Raw genomic sequence first — 20,802 nt, forward strand, 5'->3', positions numbered from 1 at the left:
AAAAAATAATATAAAAGTTACTTATAAAAAAGTAAATTATAAAGTAAATTAGTAAATAGCTATAGAGAGTTCTTAAGCTATAGGCTTAAGTCTTATTTATATATTATCTCTATTCATTATAATACTAGTAAAAGTAATTAACTAAAGTAGGTCTAAGGTAAGCTACTTACTTAGTAATTACTTAAAGTGATTACCTTATCTTTTGATCACTTTCTCATTATCACGTGACCTATCTATAGTTCTTCTGTTCTGACCCTTGCTTATAAGCGCCGTGATCATGTATACATAAGCCTGACTGCCCCCCTGGCTTCTCGTGGGTTCGTTTCAGGTTGATATGTTAACCAACGCTTTTCCGGGTCATAACAGGTACTTAAAAACAATAAAATAAAAAACTTTACCTTTATTATGAGCGTTTTTACTTCTTTTTTTACAAGACTTTCTAACAAACTTTATTATGTTCATTATACTAAGATTTGGATAGCGACGTAAGGTTAATAACAATGTTTACTCTACTGTAACTATATTATATTTCTAGTAAGAAATATACCATAAAAAAGGTTAAACTGTATAACTAACAAAGGCTAGACTAAGAATTGCTACCTGTTCAATATCCTTAAACAGTATTCTTTGTCTAAATCAGTTTGCCTCTTTTTAACCTCTCATTAATATAGTAGCTGACACTGTAGTTTAGAAAATTACACTGTTCTCTATCCTGGAACGTGTCTGTCTTAGAGACAACATCTAGCCGCTTGATAGGGCCTTCTAAACCACTGACAGGCTCCCAAGCATCACTAGCAGCAACGCCAGCGATACTGTCAGTATACCCGCGTACGGAAAGGTACGTGGCCTCTGGGTTTGGCTGTAGCTCGCGCACGAAGGAGGCAAAGTACGCAGAGCTAAGCTGAACTGACCTGAGATCATTGTCATCTCGGATGGTGTAAAGGTTTGCCTTCGGACAGTCAGAAAATTTTGACACAGCGTCGGGCGGGACACCACTCACAAACACCCAAGGCATATCGGCGCCGTGAAGTCGGAAGTACGGCTTCTCTGGGTCACCGTTCGGATATCCCGGCTCGATCGGACCTATCCCGTCCACATTGTTTGGGTTGTAGCCACCGTATGCGCGTTCCAGCTGGTAATAGTAAGAAGTCTTGAAGGCCCCTGAGTGGACACCGGCGTAGACGGTGGCCTGGTCGATGCAGCGGAACGTCTTGTCGGTCGCAATACGCTGGCTAACATTAAACGAGTCAAGAGTTGCGTTTCCAGTGTCCCAGTAAGGAAATAAGCCGGAGTCGATGATCTTCTGAGCGTAGGCTTCGGAGATTCCGAGGCCGACCATAAGACCTTGTGTATGGTTGGCGATCGGTTTAGTTGAGTACGTCGAGAAGGAGGCACCATCATTGACGATATTGCCCCAGATAGTGTTGACGCTAGCAGTCGAGCCATTGCTGTTGTAAACATTCAGGCTTCCAGTCGTGACATAGACGCCATCTTGAACAACGTAGCGGGCGACAGTTGCGAGGTTGACAATGGTTTGTGCGGGGATGGTCTTTAGACACGCAACTTGCGCCTCCACAGTTGCCTGGTTGCAGCCCGCCTCGGAGAAGAGGGCAGCGGAGCGGTTGTACGAGTCGGCAATAGAAAGATAGGAGCTGTAGGTGGTACCATAGTCGCCGTCAAGACCAAGATCGACACCGCCGCCGAGATTGGACATCGCGATGGCGCCGCGAAACTTGCCAATGGACTTTGGGGATCCCAGATGCGTGCGGACAGAGCCGGCCCCGGCAGATCCACCGCTGATGACGATCTTCTCCGGGTCGCCGCCAAAAGAAGCAATGTTCTCAATGACCCATTTAATGCCCACCACCTGGTCCGCGATGCCGTAATTGCCGGTGATGTTTGTCCCAGGCACGGCCAGGAAACCGAGCGTGCTCAAGCGGTAGTTGATCTCGACAACGACAATGTCCTCGCGTGAAGCTAGCTGGCCGCCGTCGCTACCCGGGTCGGCACCATTGCCGCCGGTGAATCCACCACCGTGGATCCATAAGTGTACTGGACGGAGATTCTTGGTAGAGCCGGCCTTAGGGATATATGGTGTCTGAAAGTTCACAAAGAGACAATCTTCACTACTTGTAGGTCAGAACCCTGAGAACAGTCGGGACCGTATGCGGTGGCGTTGATGACCCGGCCTTTAGGGGAATACAGCGTCGAGTACTCGAATCGTGATGGCGGGTTGGCGAAAGGAATGCCTTGGAAACGGAAAGACTTTTGGTTTCGAAACCCGACGAAAGCGTTGCCGTTCGAGGCAACGGTGATCTTGTTGGCGCTGGTGGCAACGGCGTTTTCGGCCATGTTCTGGTTGCTAGACTGGGTGCAAAGCACGGGTAGTGTCTGGTAGCCGCAAGGGACTCGTCCAAAGATGAGTTTCCTCGATGTTTCGTCGACGGTCACGGTGCCATCCTTGATGATGTATGATTGACGCTGACTAGCCCGACCAGCATAGGCGTTGTATGCGAGAGAATGCTGAAAGTCGGAAGTGTAGTTTTGTATGGCTGCTTGTGGGATAAGGGTCTCGCCGATTGCGGCACATGCTTTGGCGCCACTGGCCAGGGTCATGGGGTCCAACAGGATGGTTCCGATGTGGTTGGCATCATCTGTAAAGTTGAGATTGTTCTGGAAGAGCAACGTCAGAGATGTCTCAGAATTACTTGCACTATATAACTTCCCATTGACCGCAGTGGGATGGGTGTTGATACCAGCCAGGCAGGCGAGCCCTACAGCTAAGCTCACGTGAATACTCATCATGGTGTCAGTTTATGCTATTTCTGCCTGCGAACCGAGACTATCATTAATTGAGAGTGCAAACACTCGAACCGTCGTTAATATACGCGGGCTACGAGCCTTTTACACATTGTGGCGTGGAGCAGCGGTTGCGGCTATGAATCACCATCATCAGCAATACGCACTGGAAAATACCCACGATTTGCAACACAGAGCACCGCTTATTGTCTACGACAATGCAGGTGGCCGTTGAAAGAAGACCATCTTAGGACCTAGCTCCGGCATTACGGCACATTTGGTGGAGTCCGGCTCCTCATCATTGATTTTAGCCGCAGCGACAGATCAGCCGGCAGGCATCGATGGGCGAACTATTGCACTTGTAGACATGGTCTCTACACAACTAGTTATGCGGTAGAAAGCGGAGTAGAACATGGGCAAAGGATGATTCGTAAGACTCAACTTGTATTTAACTGGCCGCGATTGCAACAGAGACCAGACTTCGCTTCTTAACAGCAGAATGTCACTGTCATCAACGCTGGCCCTCGTGCTGGACTTTAGCCGTGATAGCTAATGAGCCGGTAGCGCTTGATAGATATATCCACCCTCGACTTCAACCGCCTGCGGACAAGGCAAATTTACAAGCGGGGATTGTGGGGAAGTCACGGAGAACCTGCATGTGCAGGTCTTATGGTATGCCCATTGAGACCCGAGTCATGGTTTTAGTGCGCCACTCGATCCTCGCTTTGAGCCGCGCAACCGAGTTGGTTGTCAGTCTCTGAAGGAGGGTACCATGATACAGGACGTCAGATTTGACTTACAGCAGTCATCTCATGACTTGATTGATCTTTTGGGGGGTCGACAAAGTCTGTTGAGAAATGTACTGAACATGAACGATTCGCGCGGTTATTACACGCACAAACAGAAGTTTGAAGACTTCTCCCCCCACAAAAGTCGGTCATTTATTGGTGAATATCTCTAGAACTGAAGTTATTCGTTCAACACGTGGATGTCTGAGACTATCTATTGCCGGCGAGATCTCTAACTCCAAACCCCTTTTGATTATATTCAGTCCGTCCGGGCTTGTCGGCGTTCTCGGCGTCGATGTGCTGTTATCAGTCGGTGTGGGCCGTCGCCGGTCAAGGTCTGTGACCGGGAAGTGGAGTCGCCCGGCCATGTGCTGTTCGCTCTTATCCGATGCGTAACATCACTCGAGCCGACCCATAGCTCTTTTGTATTGCATCATCAGGATTTCTCTATTAAAGGAGTCAAATCTTTTATAAAACCCTTACTGATCCTTATCCCTTCACCACACATTGGTGAAGGGCTGTACGCGTTAAGAAGCCGGCGGTAATTTGGTTGACTTCTTCCAACACCAGGTGCTGACTTGTATGCTACTTACTGGTAGCGCAACCGTTAATATTCCGTCGCAGTGTGCGACTCGACTCATCAACGACAGTGAGTGAAAGACTTGGGTTCCGCTAATGTTTACCGAAGTCACACCTCCAGCCTGATCTAAACGACCAACTATCACCAGCAGTACGACGCAACTGATGACGGTTTCAAGTCAGAGGGGCTGCCAATTTATATGTCAGCGAGTTAGGCCCAAGAAACCAGCAGTGAATACAATGGTTTTTAACACAAGCTAGCAATGCAGCCAAGTCCAAACACCACTCTTCGAGTCCGCTTTCAAGATGGGGGCTGAGGGCCAGCTTCTGAACACCCGCCAGATCGCCAGCGGCTGTTATCATTTTTGGGTCGTCTTCCAAGAGCCCATCATCACAAGATTTTCTTTCTCCTCCTCTCTTCGTGTATGTTCTTGGCTACTGACTAAACATTATGTCCCTGCAGTGCTTCATCCAGGTGCTGCGGCGTAGGCGTCTGCATGTGCGCCGGGTCCCAAATCTACCTTGTCAACCGCAACAACACAGACCGCGGCCTGCACGGCTGAGATCCCTTATGGGGTTATATCGCCACGGGCTACTCGGACCATCCCAGTTCGTGCTGTAGCACGAGCGTCACGGGAGACATTGAGAAGGTGAATGAAGATGAAAGCATCCAATTCATCGAGTCGTCTCCGGCAGAGGTTTAGTGAGCCTGGTCAATGATGTTTGTACTGTTTCTCGCGTCAGGTTTGGATTGTGATTGTTCGCCGAGGCTATGCATGGACAGGAGAGCTTTTGGGCATATCTAGCAGTAATTAGTTCTTATGATATAGCCGCGAGTGATGTGTTTTCACATGAACTCAAACGATGTAATTATGACCACAAGGAGTTAAACCTCAAGATTGAGAGCTAGCGTATAAGCATGTCACTGCGTGGCTATCTCCACCTTTTTTATTAACGTTCTTGGACAGACTTGTAATCTTTGTAAGCAAAACCTCACATCGATTCTTGATGGCCGCTTGGGCATTCACCTGTGCCGTTGGGTCACGTGTTCCAGTCACTATCATGTATTACGCCAAGTGCTGGGTGCCTGGGTCTCACTGCGTCTCTCAGTCAGTGAAAGGTACGAGATTGGAAAAACACTAGAAAACCTGCTGGCAAAACATCATGGGGTGTCAGATAGCCCAGTTAACCAGCCAAATGTCGAGAATAGGATAAGACGGGGGTTGATTCCGTTACGGCTTGTCGAAATATCCGGTTAATTGACATCTTTGAGCCTGATTGATGACTGCGTTATAAGTGTGGTAACGGCTGTACCGTAGTAAAAAAATACCTCAGGTTGAAATTAAGTAGAGTTTCCTGTATTATTAAGGCTTAAATTAGGTAATGTATTGCTGTTATCCCTATAGAGGTTATTATCTTTATTACTTTCCTTTTTCTCTAGGCTAAATAAGCTTTATTTCCTTTTACTTTTATTTATATTATTATTTCTTATTAGATTATTATAAATAATTACTATAATTACTTATACCTCTATAATAAGTGACTAGTAAAGCAAAGAAGGGCTTTTTATTAATATAGAGGGCTTTATTATTATTTAACTAATTACTTTAGCTTTTATTGCTAATAAATAAAAGGACCTATTACGTTAGTTAAAAAGAAAACTAGTAAAGAAGTAATAGTTTAACAAAGAGGTTACTTAAAACGTTACTAAAGTCTATAATAAAAATAATAATAAAGAATATAATAAAGTTAATAATAAATCCTTAAGTAGTATATTACTTTTTCTTAAAGATTTATTTAGTTAATAAATACTAATATACTCTTATACTATTTAGACTTTAAAGCTTATTTATTGCTTTATAAAGAAGCTTTTTAATTTATATTATAACAAAAACCTTAACACTAATAAGGCTACTATAAAAAAGCTAGTCTTTAAAGATCTTATAGCATAAATCAATATTAAAGGCTAGTTTATTAGTTTTATAACTAATAAGTAAATAAAAAATAAGTATAATAGTAAGAAAAAGAGGTTTTTTATTTAAACGTTTATTACTTATAAGTTAAGTAATATATTTAATAAAGATAATAGAAAGGTCTCTTATAGTAATAAGGTAAAAGAGAACTTCTTAATTACTTACTTAAAGTATAAGTAGGTTTTTAAAAAAGGGTTAAAACTACTAGATCTATATAAAGAGATATAGAGTATAAATACTAGGAAGAGTAATACTATATTATTAGTTAATAAGGTTATATATAGCTAGGAGACTAACTCTGAGGTAGATAAGAATAAGAAAGACGATAGAAATAATAATAATAACTTAGGGAATATATAGGAAAGTTAGTCTTTTTATATACTATTATAGTTATTTATATTATTTCTTAGTACTTTTATATTTTTATAAAACCAGTAATTTAATAGATAATTCTAGTAATAATATATCTCTATTAGTAATAATAAGTTATTAAAAAAGAGATTTACTATTACTAAAGTTAATGCTTATGTTAGTAAATTAATATAAGAGCTTAGGAACAAATACTTTAGTAGTAAAAAAAAGGTATTAGAGTTAAAGCTATAGGAGAAGAAAAGAGAAAAAAGGTAATTATTATGAGAAAAAGCTAAGGTTAATAAGGTAATAGAAGACCTTATAAGGTTTAAAAAAGATCTTAATTATAACGTTTATTTAGTTATTTTAAACTAATTAATAATAAGAGAGAAGAAACTAGTAGTTTTAAGAGTAAGGTATTAGAATTTACTACTAAGCAATAAGTTAAAGAAGATATATTAACGTATATGCATAGCGAGTCGCCCATCATAGCGAGCCGCCCACCTTTCACTACCCTCCAGCCATTTGTGTAAGTCAATTAAGCCACATCGTACGAAATCAATTGAAACTACTCATCAGCCTCTTCTTCAGAGGTCTCCCAAACTACCTGACATGTTCGTACATTATGTCCAGTCTTTCCGCAGTTACCACATCGCCGCCCGCGCGATTCACCCCCCTCCGTACGAGCACCCTCTTGACGCATGTTTTCGCCTCCAGCATCAACAACCCCCTTTTCTACCCGTATTGCCTCAGCTTCAGCTGTATTAAGTGACCCTCCAAGACGTAGTTGGGTTTTCTTAGCTCTCCGGCGCTTACTTAGTATCTCATTTGCCGTACGAAGCCCGCGGCACTCGGCTTCAACAAGAGCTAGTTTGTGTGCTAACTTGCTAATACCTTTAGCTTGCAAATCAACAACCTCGTACAAATGAGTTGGTGAGCTATCTTGATGACTAGTGATTCTTTTCTTAAGTGAAGCAGAGCTTCGTACGGCGTCATGTGCTGTGGTTGGTGTCTTTGGGTCCCAGGAGCCCTGGCTGCTTGGGCATGAGTTGGATGGTGTTGGCGTCTTTGGCTTGAAATCCAGGCGGGAAAGAACTGCTTCTGGGTCGAATGGTACAAGGCCAGCCTGTCTAAAACCAGCTTGTACGTTTTCTTTGCTTATTGAAGTAAAAAAGGCTGCCTTGAAGGCAGGAAAGAAATCATCCTTAGTAATGTGCGTAATCTGCATCCGCATCATCTTCTCGATTTCCTTGCCATATGAAGCCTTCAGCGGACTAAAACAGCCAACATCAAGAGGCTGAAGCTCGTGCGATGAATGCGGAGGCATGCAAAGAGCAATAATGCCGTGTTCCTTGCAGTAATCGTCAAACTTGGTGGATTTGTGGCTGTTGTGGCCATCAAGGATTAGGAGCCGTTTAACACCCTTCGTGCGAGACTTTGTGCACTTTTCAAAATGTTTTAGCCAATCTAGGCCAATCTCATTTGTAGTCCATCCATTTTCGCTAGGGTGGACGCGCCATTCGGGTGGGAATTGGCCATTGGTATACCATGAGAGTAGGTGATATTTGCCCTTAACAATGACGTATGGAGGCAGCGCCCAGCCATCTGCACATACGCCCTGAATGACAGAAACCCATTCGCGATTGCCAGGCTGCTTCGTACGAGGCCTTCCACGGCGGTCAGAGGTTGTAATAACCTTTGCGTGCGACAGCATTCCCATCAAGAAGCCCGTCTCATCAAAATTGTAGACATCGTCATCGTGTATTCCGTACTTCGCGATTGTGTTTCGTACGAGGGCAAACCAGGCCTGCACAATTGCAGGATCTTCAGCCAATGCCCTCTGATAGTCGATTCTACGTCGAAAACGCGTCTTTAGTTGTGGTTGGCGTCGTACGAAGTTCTCTGCCCATCGCGGTCCGACACGCGTCGCGTCACGTTCGTCAAGGAGACAATCGGCCATATCTCGTACGTCGTCAAGTCGCGGTGGAAATCCTCGATCGATCAGGTCAATAACTCGTTCAAGAATCACAGTTTCTTCCACCTGAGTCATCTTCATTGAATTCGTACGAGTTTCGCGTCGTGGTAGAAGTCCAGCGCGTCGGTCGCGAAGTGTAGTTCTCGGGACCTTATAGATAGAAGCTGCTTTTCGAACGGATAGTTTTGGGTCCTTTTTAATAGCTTCAATTGCAAGGATAATGCGACTTTCATTTGAAGAGGAACTCATGGTCGTACGTAGAGGAAGGTTGTTGTGAAGGTGAAGAGTGTAGAATTAAGGAAAAGTGGGCGGCTCGCTATGATGGGCGACTCGCTATGCATATACGTTATATAAAGGTTTATAGGCAGGAAGTTAAGTACTAGTAGTAGAATCTTTCTATTTATAGTAATTCTTTATAGTAATTTCTAGTATTAGCCTACTTATAGAAATGTCTCTTAAGTAGTATTCTTATTTTCTCTTATAGTATCTTCTTTAACTATTAGACTATAGTTCTCTTCCTGAAGCCTTATTGGACTACGGTTCTCTTCCTAAAGCCTTTTACAGTACTACTTAAGTGTAAGCTTTTATGTAGTAGTTAAGCTAGTTTTTCCTTTTTCTTTACCTAAACTAGAACTAGAACTAGATAGCTCTTGTCTAAGAGACTAAAAGGACTTTAAAGGAGGTTAATAATAGTACTAGTCTTTATTTATTAGCTTTATAGTAAAAAGAATAGACTTAATATAGTTTATATTCTTCTTTATAATAGTAACTCTCTTAGTATAAATAGTAGCTAACTAAATAGCTAGAAAGATATAGGTTAGTTATTATAGTAATTAATTATAGTAATTATATACCTTTAAATATAGCTATAAAATAAGTCTTAGTAGCCTCCTAGAGTATAAGAATAATTACCTTCTAAAAGCAAAGGTTATTTTGTTAAGAAATATTATATATAATCTCTTTATAAAGATATTAAAAGGGTACTTTTACTATTAAAAGGTTAGTTAACTTCTAATACTTATGGATTTTGTAAAAAGTAATAGCTAAGAGTAAATTAGTATTATAGTAATTACTTATAATAATTAAATAAATACTTACTACTAGCCTTTTAGTGTCTTTTCTTTAGAGGAGTAGCTTTAACTTTCTTAGGCGTTTTTTTAGTACCCTTTTTAGCTAAGGGTTTTTTTACTAAGGCTTTAGTAGCAAGGGACTTTTTAGCACTATTCTTTTTTATAAAAGGCTTTTTAGTACCCTTTTTTAAAGGGCATTTATAAAAAGCTTAGGCTACTAGTATTATAATAGGTCTAAATAATTAGTAATTTTTAAAAAAAATAAAATAAAGAAAAAAATAACTTATAAAAGTTATTATTATTATTATTATTATTATTAAAAAAGAAAAAGTAAAATTAAAAAAAAAGAAAAAAAGAAAATAAGTAAAAGAATATAAGTAAAGTAGGTGTAATTAATAGTTAAAGAAGGTGTAAAAAATAAAGTGATTTATAGTTATCCTATTTATTATTTTTAACTTATTTTTACTTTTTCTTTTTTTTTAACTTTACTTTTTTTTTTTTAATAATAATAATAATAACTCTAAAAAAAAATTAATTTAAAGGTAAAAAACTAATTATTTTATTTATTCTAAAAGTATTTTAACTTTTATTTAGTTTCTTATTTACTATTAAGGATATCTTTCTCTTAGCCTTCACAAGGTCTATTTATATCTATTTGTTTATAGTAATTAATTATAATAACCTAACTAATATTTCTCTAAGCTACCTACTAGGCTCTAGTACTAGTATAAAGCAAAAGGCTAATAACAACTACTCTAAGAATATATATACTAAAAAAGCTTATAAGCGTATTAAGGAAATAACAGAGGAAATAAAAGAGCTTAAGAGGACTAAAAAGTCCTTTATTACCTAGAAAAATCATAAGCTAACTACTCTTAAGAAGTCCTAGCTATATATTAATAATATAGCTTTAGTTAAAGCTAATATAAAGACTAAGGTAATTAATAATATTACTGTTATAGTGTAAATAACTTTCTTTTTATTTATTTTATATTTATTTTTAACCTTAAAAATAGGTAAGTAAAAAGTAATTATCTAAGAATTATTATTATATAACTTAGTCTTTATTAGGCCCCTTTTAAGAGCTAAGCCCTTATCTAGGTTAATAATAATAATTAAGTTATCTAGAATAATAATAATAATAATAATAACTAAGAAAAGATTTTTTTTCTTAGCCTAGAAAAGTAAATAGAAAAAAAGCTAGCTGATTTTAAAGATTACTATAACTTTAAGGTTAGTTCTTTTTCTATTAAAAGTATTAATATCTAGTAAGAGATATAAGTACTTATTGCTAAACGTAAAAAGGTAAGTAATTACTATAAAAGATTACTATAAATCGTTAATAAAACTAAGATCTTATTTACTAAAAGTACTACTATATAACTAACTACTAGTATATAGCTCTTAACTAGCTTTTTACTAAGGTCTATTACCTAAAGGTTTAACCTTCTATCTACCTTAAAGTTACTTTTAAAGCAGGCTTTCTTTAGCCTGGTTAAAGTCTATTAGCTGCTACAAATATCTTTATAAAGGAGAAATCTCTTCTTTAGTTAGTCCTAACTAAGTATTAGAAGGTCTTTACTTTTAGAGACCATAAGCTCTTAAAAATTATTTCCTGTTTCTATTAAAAAAAGAAATAAATAAAATTAAAATTTTATAACTAATAGATTTTATTAATTAATTATTTTTTAGGTAATTTATTCTCTAATATTACTTTACTATAAGTTAATAGAGTAAAGGTTTCCTTTATACTGTTTAACGTTACTACTTAACTTAAGACTTTAAGCTAACTATTAAGTAGTTAGTTAAAGAGGTAAGCTAATTACTATAACTAATTACTATAAATTACTAATATAAATATAGGTTTAAGACTCTTTTGCTTTATTCTCTTAAGAAAAGATTCTTCTTAGTCTTATAAAGATATAAGATAAAGTTACTTTTAACTTAGAGGTAACTATAGGATTTAGTTACTTAATAATAAAGGCTTTTAAGCCTTTATAGGAGGTTTTATTACTTTATTTTTAGCTTTAGCTACTTATTAAGGTATACTTAACCTTTTAGAAGAAGGTTTTTAGTATAGCTTATAAGGCTATATAAGCTTATAACTTTAATTTTATTAAAGAGATAGTAGAAGATATTTAAAAAAGAGAGGTATAAATTATAGTAATTAGTTATAATAATTCTTATTTCTTTTATATTTATTACTGTTTTTATGTTACTTTAGTTATCTTTTTATAAATTTATCTTATACTTTAACTTAAATATTACCTATTAGCCTTTTTATTAACTTTATTTATATTAAGCTAGTTTTTTATATTACTATTATATTTCTTATCCTTAATATAGTAAAATAAAAAGTTATATAAGCTTATTATTATATAAATAATTTATACTTATATATTTAAGTTATACTTTAAAGCTAAAAAAGTAATTATTTTTTATTTTTATTTTAAGTAACTAAATATTTACTTAATAATTATTTAAAGATAATTATATTAAAGATTATATAACTCTTAAGCTATTTCTAGTAGTTTATTTATATCCTTAAAATCTTATAAATAGTAATAGGTTTTTAAATAAAGAATAATAATATTATTTTAAGCATTAAACCTTATATCCTTTAAGAAATACTAGCCTTTAAAGACTTAAAACCCTTTAATATTTATAAAATTAATTAAATTAGTATTATAGATTAACCCTTTAGCTTTAGTAAGTAAAAATAAAAAGCTACTATTAAAATAAATAATAGTAAAGATATTTTAAGAAACTATTTTTTTTTAATTATATTACTTCTTTTAAGTAGTAGTAAGAATATATATGCTAATAAGCGTATTATTAATTACTTTAATATAACTAGTAAAGTATTTACTTAGTTTTTTATTACCTTTAATTTCTTCTAAGACTTTAGCTTTTTTATAGGGAATAATATATACCTTATAAAGCTTTATAAGGTATAGTAAAACTTTATTTTAAACTAAAGATATAGTTAATTAACTAATATAAAAAAAATAAATAATAGCTTATTAATTAAGATTACTACTATAAGATAAAATAAATAAATAAATAAATACTTTTTGCTTAATAAAAAGGTTTTAAGATAATTATAAAGATATATTATTTATAAGTTATTTTAATAATACTTAAAATTACTATTTATTAAAGTAAAAAAAGTATAAGAAATAGTAGTTTAAACTAAAGAAAAGCTTTTAATATATTTAGTGTATAGTTATAATACTACTATTATTAATAACTTTTTTTTTATTCTTATTTTTATTAGCTTAATATTTTACCATAATAGTACTAAATATAATTATTATAATAAAATAGTTAAATTTTATAATAAATTATTTATAGTAATTAATTATAGTAATAAGTAATAAAGAAATAGTTTTTAAAGTATAGTAATAACTATAGTAATATTAATATAAGTTTTAAATATAGTAAGAATTTATATAAAAAAATAAGAAATAACTAATAATTTATATTATATAAAGTCTCTTTTTATTAAGGTATATAGTAAATGTGTAATAACGTAAGGTTCTATAATCTAGAACTATAATTATGATATACCCTCCTGTTTTAGGCCTAGTGCGACATAATTTGAGTTTAGAGGGTACTTGTGGCTAGTGTTATTGCACATTTGAAATTCTTATTGCACATTTCAGTTCTTACCGCAGTCATTGATCACGCCCTTTATCTGCAACCTGTCGAAGGCCGAGATTCTATTCTGTAGTGTTGTTAAAGAGAGAAATAGGGTGTGACAGTCGGGGAAGCTCGAGTCGGTATGACTACCTATGTAACTCAGGTTGTAGGGGCCAACTTTCTATGTCGAAAAAGGCCTGTAAGGCACGCGGACATATATCTCTGCGCTAAAAGCCCTTTAGCTAGTCACTAAACGCGTATCTAACATTGAATCTGTATCTAATTATGTCTATTCAAAAGCGCTATATGCGTTCTTAACATTCAAATCTGCTCTTAAAAGTCCAAGACGAATGGTTAGAGGCCCACGCACGTGATGTGCAGGAATGCTCTTCTCTCCATCATAGAGTACCCCACCTCACGCGACGACCTGGGTTGAATCATTCATCACAGCTTACCAATGTCTCGTTGAAAGCCTTATCCCTGTACTCTCAGAGAAATAATCACGATAATCTCTGGGTAAATGACGCATCACACAACATCCACCCTCTGATCGCTATGGAAAACATTGATCGCTCTCTGAAATGGACCAGTCCGATCCCCGCCAAATCCCCACAAAGGCCGGAACGGAGAACTCCCCTGCCAACGATGCGATCATGATCGGCAAAGACCTCGAAGCGTGGTACAGCGAACCGGAGAAAGACTGTGAGAAAATTTGGGAGATTCATAGCGCATTAAAAGAGGCTTCTGCCATCGACCAAAGCAATTTGGGTGGTTTCCTGAGGTTGCGGTGGTCGGCATAAATAGTTTAGTTTCAAACAAACCTGACGACAGAAGAAATGACCAGAACATTAGCGATATTAGAGAATCACCTAGTCAGTGAAACATGTGCGTGTGCTTGGGAGCTGCATAATCTCTCATATGCCCTTGATCTTTCTCGAGGCCCTATACCGTCTCCGGTCGAAAGAACCCCCCCTTACAGTAGATAGTCATTCGCCGGCACTCTGGGTGGGAGAGCATCTCCCAGTCTGAGTAGTAAGACGTCACGACGGTGCAAGGGCCATCAACGTTGAACACTGACACGAGCGACCCACCGACATCACCGTTTTGTGATATCTCAATAGGAACCCTTTTGTGGCGATTAGAGGATCTCCTCCTTGGGTGCTCAGCGGCATTCCCTTCACTAACGCTCTCGTTGTTCTCGTGATTAGAACCCAGGTACGTTGTTGCCTCGTCCTTCAACCGATCTGCCCAGAGCTCGCCTCTAGACCAAATTTGCTGTAACAGCCAAAGCTGGAAAAATTCTCCAGCGTCACATCGCGCTCTGTCAAATCGTGACATTGATGATGGTTTCTGGTGCACATTCCTGTACGCGAAAAAAATGGGGCTAACCTTATCCGGAAGGTCACCGTCCAGCGCGCGCAGTGTTGACCCGCAAAGATTGCCATATACTATTTGCAGCGCCTTGAGCGAAACTTTATCTGCCCTCTAGTGCTTCCACATGAAGGTATTGCAAGACATCAAAGATCATGACAGCCAGCATATTCCGAAGCTTTGGGTCACTTTCCGCCCCTCTCGCTAGGCGGATCGAGAAAATCTCGACTCCAGACTCGTTGATACCACTCCAGAAGATGTTGCGGTTCCCAACGATGCCGTGAAGGAGAAGATATTGCTGCACAGCATTCTAGACGTTAGGGTCGCGCAATTGATTCTGAAGTTGATCAGTCCGCATTTCAGACTCTTCAAGTAATTCCCTTTCCAGCATACCAATCTCGAGACCTCGTGATCGCATGATAAACTATGCGTCCTTGCATTTTACTTGGACATGTGTGAGGTCCAGCCCATGCTCGACAGTCCACATGCATGCGTGAAACCTTGAGCACGCTGCGTCACAGACGCTCGTGGCCCTTGTGCTGTTGAATTAGTAGAAAATTGGGAGGTCAAGAGGCAAGAGGCTTGCATCAAAAAGGCCCGTCCACTAAGGCATGTCAACATCGAGGGTCGCTGACGCAACGTCTTGGGTTGTGGTTTGATCTTGGCACCGATGAGTCATTTCTCCGGAAGCTTCTGGCAATGATGCCTTTGGCAATTTCTGGAAAATGCTGGTTATCGTGGGAATGCTGTCACCGGGTCGCCAGAGGAACGGTGGTGCTGTATAACACAACCACCCTGTTAACGAGCCACCCCCACATCCGAGCCACCATCGACACCACCATCACTACCACTATCACCACTTATTTCACTCCCTCTTCCACCCACCCAGATGCAACTTTCGGCTTCACTAGATAATTCAGATGCGCTGGATTCATCTAGACTATCTGTATCGCCGATATCCGTATTTTGTGCCCGCTAGATATAGGCTATTATTGTAAAAGTGCTATTAAAAGATATAAGGACCTTTTTCTTTTTGCCTTTATACTAATTATTTAGATAAGCCTATAGATTATTAACTTATTACTTTATAATTACTAGTCTAGATATTTATTTATTATATTTTTTTTATAGCTTTTTAAATAAGTAATAAATAATATAAGTATTTAAAGTATTTTTATTTAATTAATAAAATAAATATAATTAATATTATAAATTAATAAAGTTATGAAAAGTTAATTATAAAATAATAAATATTATTTTATTTTATTATTAGTTATTATTTTATTAGTTAATTAATTAATTAAATAATACTTTTAATATTAAAGAATTAAATAAAAAGTAATATATGAATATTAATTATAACTTAACTTATTTTTAATTAAATTTTATATTTTAAGTTATTATTATTATTTTATATATATTAAAAAAATAATTTAAAAACACTTTTTTATTAATAATAATTAAGTTATTTATTTAATTACTTAGACTTTTAGTTTTTTTTTAATATATTTACTTTAATAAACTAAAAACTAATATATTTAAAGGCTAAAAAATAAAAAAATAATACAATAATAAAAATAATAAATAAATATAATATTAAAAGTATTATTATATAAAGTTTATTATTATATAGCTATAATAATTATTTAAAAATAGTAGCTTAGCCTTATTTAATTAACTAAGTATAGTCCTTAAAATAAAGACTTTTTCTAGTTACTTAAAAGTAATTTAGTTATTTATTTAGCTATTATCTAATATTATAAAATATTAATTAATATATTTAAATAAAATAAATAACAAAAACTATTAAGCTTAAATTAGTTTACTCTTATATATAATTAAAAAAATAAAAAGGTTTTAATAATAAATATGTACTTAATTAATAATATTAATACCTTAAATTTAAGCTATTTTTTCTAAATATATTATAATACTATAAAACCTAGTATTAACTTATTACTTTTTTTACTTTTTATAATACTAGTTTTATTTATATTCTATTTATAATAAAATACTAAAAGTAATACTTTATAGTAAAGACCTTTAAACTTTATAACTATAACTAATTAACTTAAAGGACCTAAAAGATTTATTAATACTTATATAACGTATATATATAGTGAGTCGCCTATTATAATAAGTCGCTTACTTCTCTTTCCTTTTACACCTTCCCTCTTTCTCTTAGCTTTATTCTATACATAATAATAAGTTTTACTTTAAATAAAAGCTACATTCTTTTTATACTTTAAGCTATTAAAAAAGACCTAAAATTATCTATATAGAAGGCTACTTTTATCTATAATATCCTAAAAATAATACTTTGTAATTAACGCATTAAACAACTACTATAACAAGAAATACAATTAAAATACTAAGAATTAAGAAGTAAAATTCTTATAATTCTTATATATAAATCTCTTTATAACTCTATAACTAAAAGTCCTATAAATATATATTTATTCTTTCTAGATTCTTCTTGAAAAATAACTTATAAAAGTATATATTACTATATATAACTATACTAATATAAACTACTATAAACTAATATAGTCTACTGTATATAAACGTATATACTTCTAAGTATTATATATACTAGCGCTTATACCTATCTATAGGTATATATAGGCATATATATATATATACAAGAAACATATAAGTACTTCTTAGCGCTTAGATATACGCTTAGATATATGCTTAGATACTATATGTGTCTAAGGGACTTTCTATATGACTAAGAGATATTTCCTCTACTTAGATAGTTTTAAACAATAATAAATTATAATAATACCTTAACGGTTAATATATATATATACTTTTTTTGTCTATTTTATTTTTCTTTACTTCTCTTTGTGACTATTTTGAATAACCCCTTGTTATTTTTACTAGTTATGAGCCTAGCTTAGTAGAAAATATAACTCTTATACCTTTTTATTTTCCTTTATACTTATACCTTTATTTTATATAACAAAAACTTAACCTTGTTAAGGGATATACTATATTAACTAAAAGAATTTTAAGGAATATAGCTTTAAGGTAACTACACTTTACACCTAGTAGTCTATATTTAGTAGAATAGAGGGACCGGCTTATTAAGCAAGTACTACACTTATTACTATATTTTATACTATTATAGCTCTAGGCTAATCATAATTTAATCCTATTTTACTAGTTAAAGGTTGTTTCTAGTCTATATCTAACAAAGACTATATACCTTAAGCTAAAATTAAACCTAAGAGCTCTAATTAAGTTATTAATTTAATTAGTTAATTTAAAAAATAGCTAAACTACTAGATTAACTGCTTTACTGTCTAGTAAAAGCTTCTTTAATTAAAGGCCTATATATATCTTTAACTTAAGGTAACTATATAACACTATACTATTAATAACAATATTATAACAACCTAACCACTTTTAAGGCCTATTTTTTAAGATGAATTTAATAGTACTACTAGAATACTAATATCTCTCTCTAATTAGCCAAAATCAACTAAAATCTATATATTTTAATTAAATTTAAACTGAATTAATACTATAGAAAAAATCTATATACTATACCTTTTTAATAGCCTTAACTATAATGTTTAGGTAACTAGATTTAAGGCTTTACTTATTAGTAAAAATATTAACTTTAGTCTTAAAACCCCTTTAACTATACCTTTTTAATAAAAGAGTAATATAAAACTATTAGCTTTTATAAAGTTATTTTATAAGAATTTCTTTTTAAGGGTTATAAAAGACTTTATAATAGGATATAAGGCCTAAAAGAAACTAAAGGATCTAAATAAACTTATTAGTTTTATTAATAAATATTTTATTTATAAAAAGTTCTTTAATACCTCTTTAGAATCCTTTAGATTTATAAAAGAATACCTTAATAAGGTAAAAGGGCTTATAGATAACTTATCTTCTAAAGATATAGCTTTATTAAAATAAGTTATTATAGCTTAGGTATTAAATAGTCTAGATAATAGTTATAAAGGTTTTATAACTAATATAACCTAAGCCCTTAGAAAGGATATAAATTCCTATACTATAAAATTCCTTTTTGTAAATCTTATAAATAAAGCAAAAAGAAAAGGTTCTTTTATAGTATTATATACTACTTCTACTTTTAGAAAAGGAATTAAAAAGCCTTAGAAAAAGATAAAAGTTGTTTACTATGTATATTATAAATTAAAAAACTATATAGTTAAAGATTATAACTTTTTATATCTTATTAAGGCCTTTAAAGGCTAGAAAAATAAGGATAATACTAAGGAAGAAGTCCTAAGGTAATAAAGGACTAATATAAAGAGAAATAAGCTTTATAGGGCTTAAAAGGCCTTAATAGCTAAAAAAGCTATAATAAAGGAAGAAGATTTAGAAGAATTAGATAAATTAGACATAGAAAATGCGTATATTGTAGTTATAGATAATATAGTTATAAATGACCCTTAACAAGAGGAAGAGAGTAAGATAAACTTAGATTTTAAAAATATAAGTTATATAACCTCCTTTATAATAACTATAACTAATAATAAAATAAGTAATATAAATAAACCTATATATATAACTAGGAATAATAAATATATTATATTTTGCCTAGATACTACTATTACTATTAATATTATAAGTAATAAATCCTTATTTATAAAAACTACTTATATAAATAAATATATTAACTAGAGAGATATAAAAAGAAAGAAAATCTCTTTATAAGGAGATATAGTAATTTCTATTTTTTATAATAATAATATTTATATCCTTAAAGACTATTATTATATGCTTAAATTAGGTATTAATCTTCTAAGTTAAAATAGACTAAAAAGACTTAAAATAGCTTCTCTTTTCTAGGATATAAAAGTATCTTTAATAAGTATAAATAATAAAAGAACTTTTTATAAAAGGGAAATAAAAGATAGTTTATATTACCTAAATATAGAGGTTTTAAATAAAAAGGATCTTAATAACTATAAAGAATATATAAATATTATAAATATAAGAAAAAAACCTTATAAATATAAGAAAGTTATATATAATAAAGAGATTAATAACTATAAAAAGTAGTATAATAAACTAGGATATATAAGTAGAAAAGTCTTAATGTAACTTAAAGATAATATAAATATAACTAATAATATAATAGAAGAAGACTATACCTGTAATACTTATATGAAAGTAAAGTTTACTACTAAAGTTAATAAGTATTTTAATAACTATAATAAGGATTATAAATATATAGAAAAAGTCTCTTCTGATCTCTGTAGACCTATATTACCTTCTACCTATAATAAATATTAATGATTTATTATCTTCTTAGAAACAAAATCTAGACTTATATTTATAAAACTACTTAGAACTAAAGAAGTAAAAGAAGTTAATATTACTGTTTTAGAATATATAAATAAGAATAATATAAATAAAAATAAGATAAAAGACTTTGATATAGATAACGGTTTAGAATTTAATAATAATACTATAAATTATACTTATATAATTAAAGGGATAAATTATAATATAAAAGTACCTTATACTTATAAGCTTAACGGTATAATAAAAAGAGTAATAAGGACTATAACTAATAAAATAAGAGCTATGCTTTTATAGGTAAATTTGTCTTTATATCTATAAAGAGAAGCTGCTTTAATAGTAGTAGATCTATATAATATAACCCCTTATAAAGCTCTTAATTACAAGACCTTTTATGAAATAGGTAATAATATAAAGCCTAATATTAATAATATAGTAACTTTTAGATTTATATGTTACTATAAGAACAAGGATCCTAAGATAAAAAAGCTAGATAATAAAGCTATAAAAGCTATAGTACTTAACTATAAAAATAATATATATAAAGTATATGATTTTTAAAAGAAAACTTCCTTTTAGACTAGAGATATAGTTATTCTAGAAAATCAGTTTATACCTTCTACTATTAATAATAATAATATAAATATAAATAATAATATAAATATAAATAATAAAGAAAATAGTAGTAATAATAAGATATCTCTACGTAACTATAAAAGTAGAAGGAAAGACTTAAATCCTAGAGGTATAAATATAAAGCTAATAAATAATAATAATATAACAAATAAAAATAATTATAATAATCACAATTATAATAATTATAATAATTATAATAATAATAATAATAAATCTAAGATAATAGTAGAAATTTCTAAGTAGAATAATAATAAGCTTAAAGACTATAAATAGGTAGTAGACTAAGAAAGTACTTTATATACTATAAAAGACTACCCTATAATTAAACC

The 20,802-nt window shown here is 33.0% G+C and overlaps 2 protein-coding genes across 2 annotated transcripts; one reads left to right on the forward strand and one right to left on the reverse strand.

The window, feature by feature from the left end:
- Window positions 1-631: 631 nt before the first annotated feature.
- Window positions 632-2,805, reverse strand: ColSpa_08953 (cholinesterase; the record flags this gene model as incomplete). Its single annotated transcript, XM_049275165.1, has 2 exons — window positions 632-2,098; window positions 2,128-2,805. 2 exons carry the CDS (start codon window positions 2,803-2,805, stop codon window positions 632-634), a joined length of 2,145 nt encoding a protein of 714 aa, XP_049131122.1.
- A 10,953-nt stretch (window positions 2,806-13,758) lies between these two features.
- Window positions 13,759-13,977, forward strand: ColSpa_08954 (uncharacterized protein; the record flags this gene model as incomplete). The annotated part of the gene is made up of 1 exon (XM_049275166.1): window positions 13,759-13,977. One exon carries the CDS (start codon window positions 13,759-13,761, stop codon window positions 13,975-13,977), a length of 219 nt encoding a protein of 72 aa, XP_049131123.1.
- Between the last annotated feature and the right edge of the window lie 6,825 nt (window positions 13,978-20,802).

This window comes from Colletotrichum spaethianum, assembly GCF_022836535.1.
Source record: "Colletotrichum spaethianum MAFF 239500 DNA, contig25, whole genome shotgun sequence".
NCBI classification, from domain to species: Eukaryota; Fungi; Ascomycota; class Sordariomycetes; order Glomerellales; family Glomerellaceae; genus Colletotrichum; species Colletotrichum spaethianum.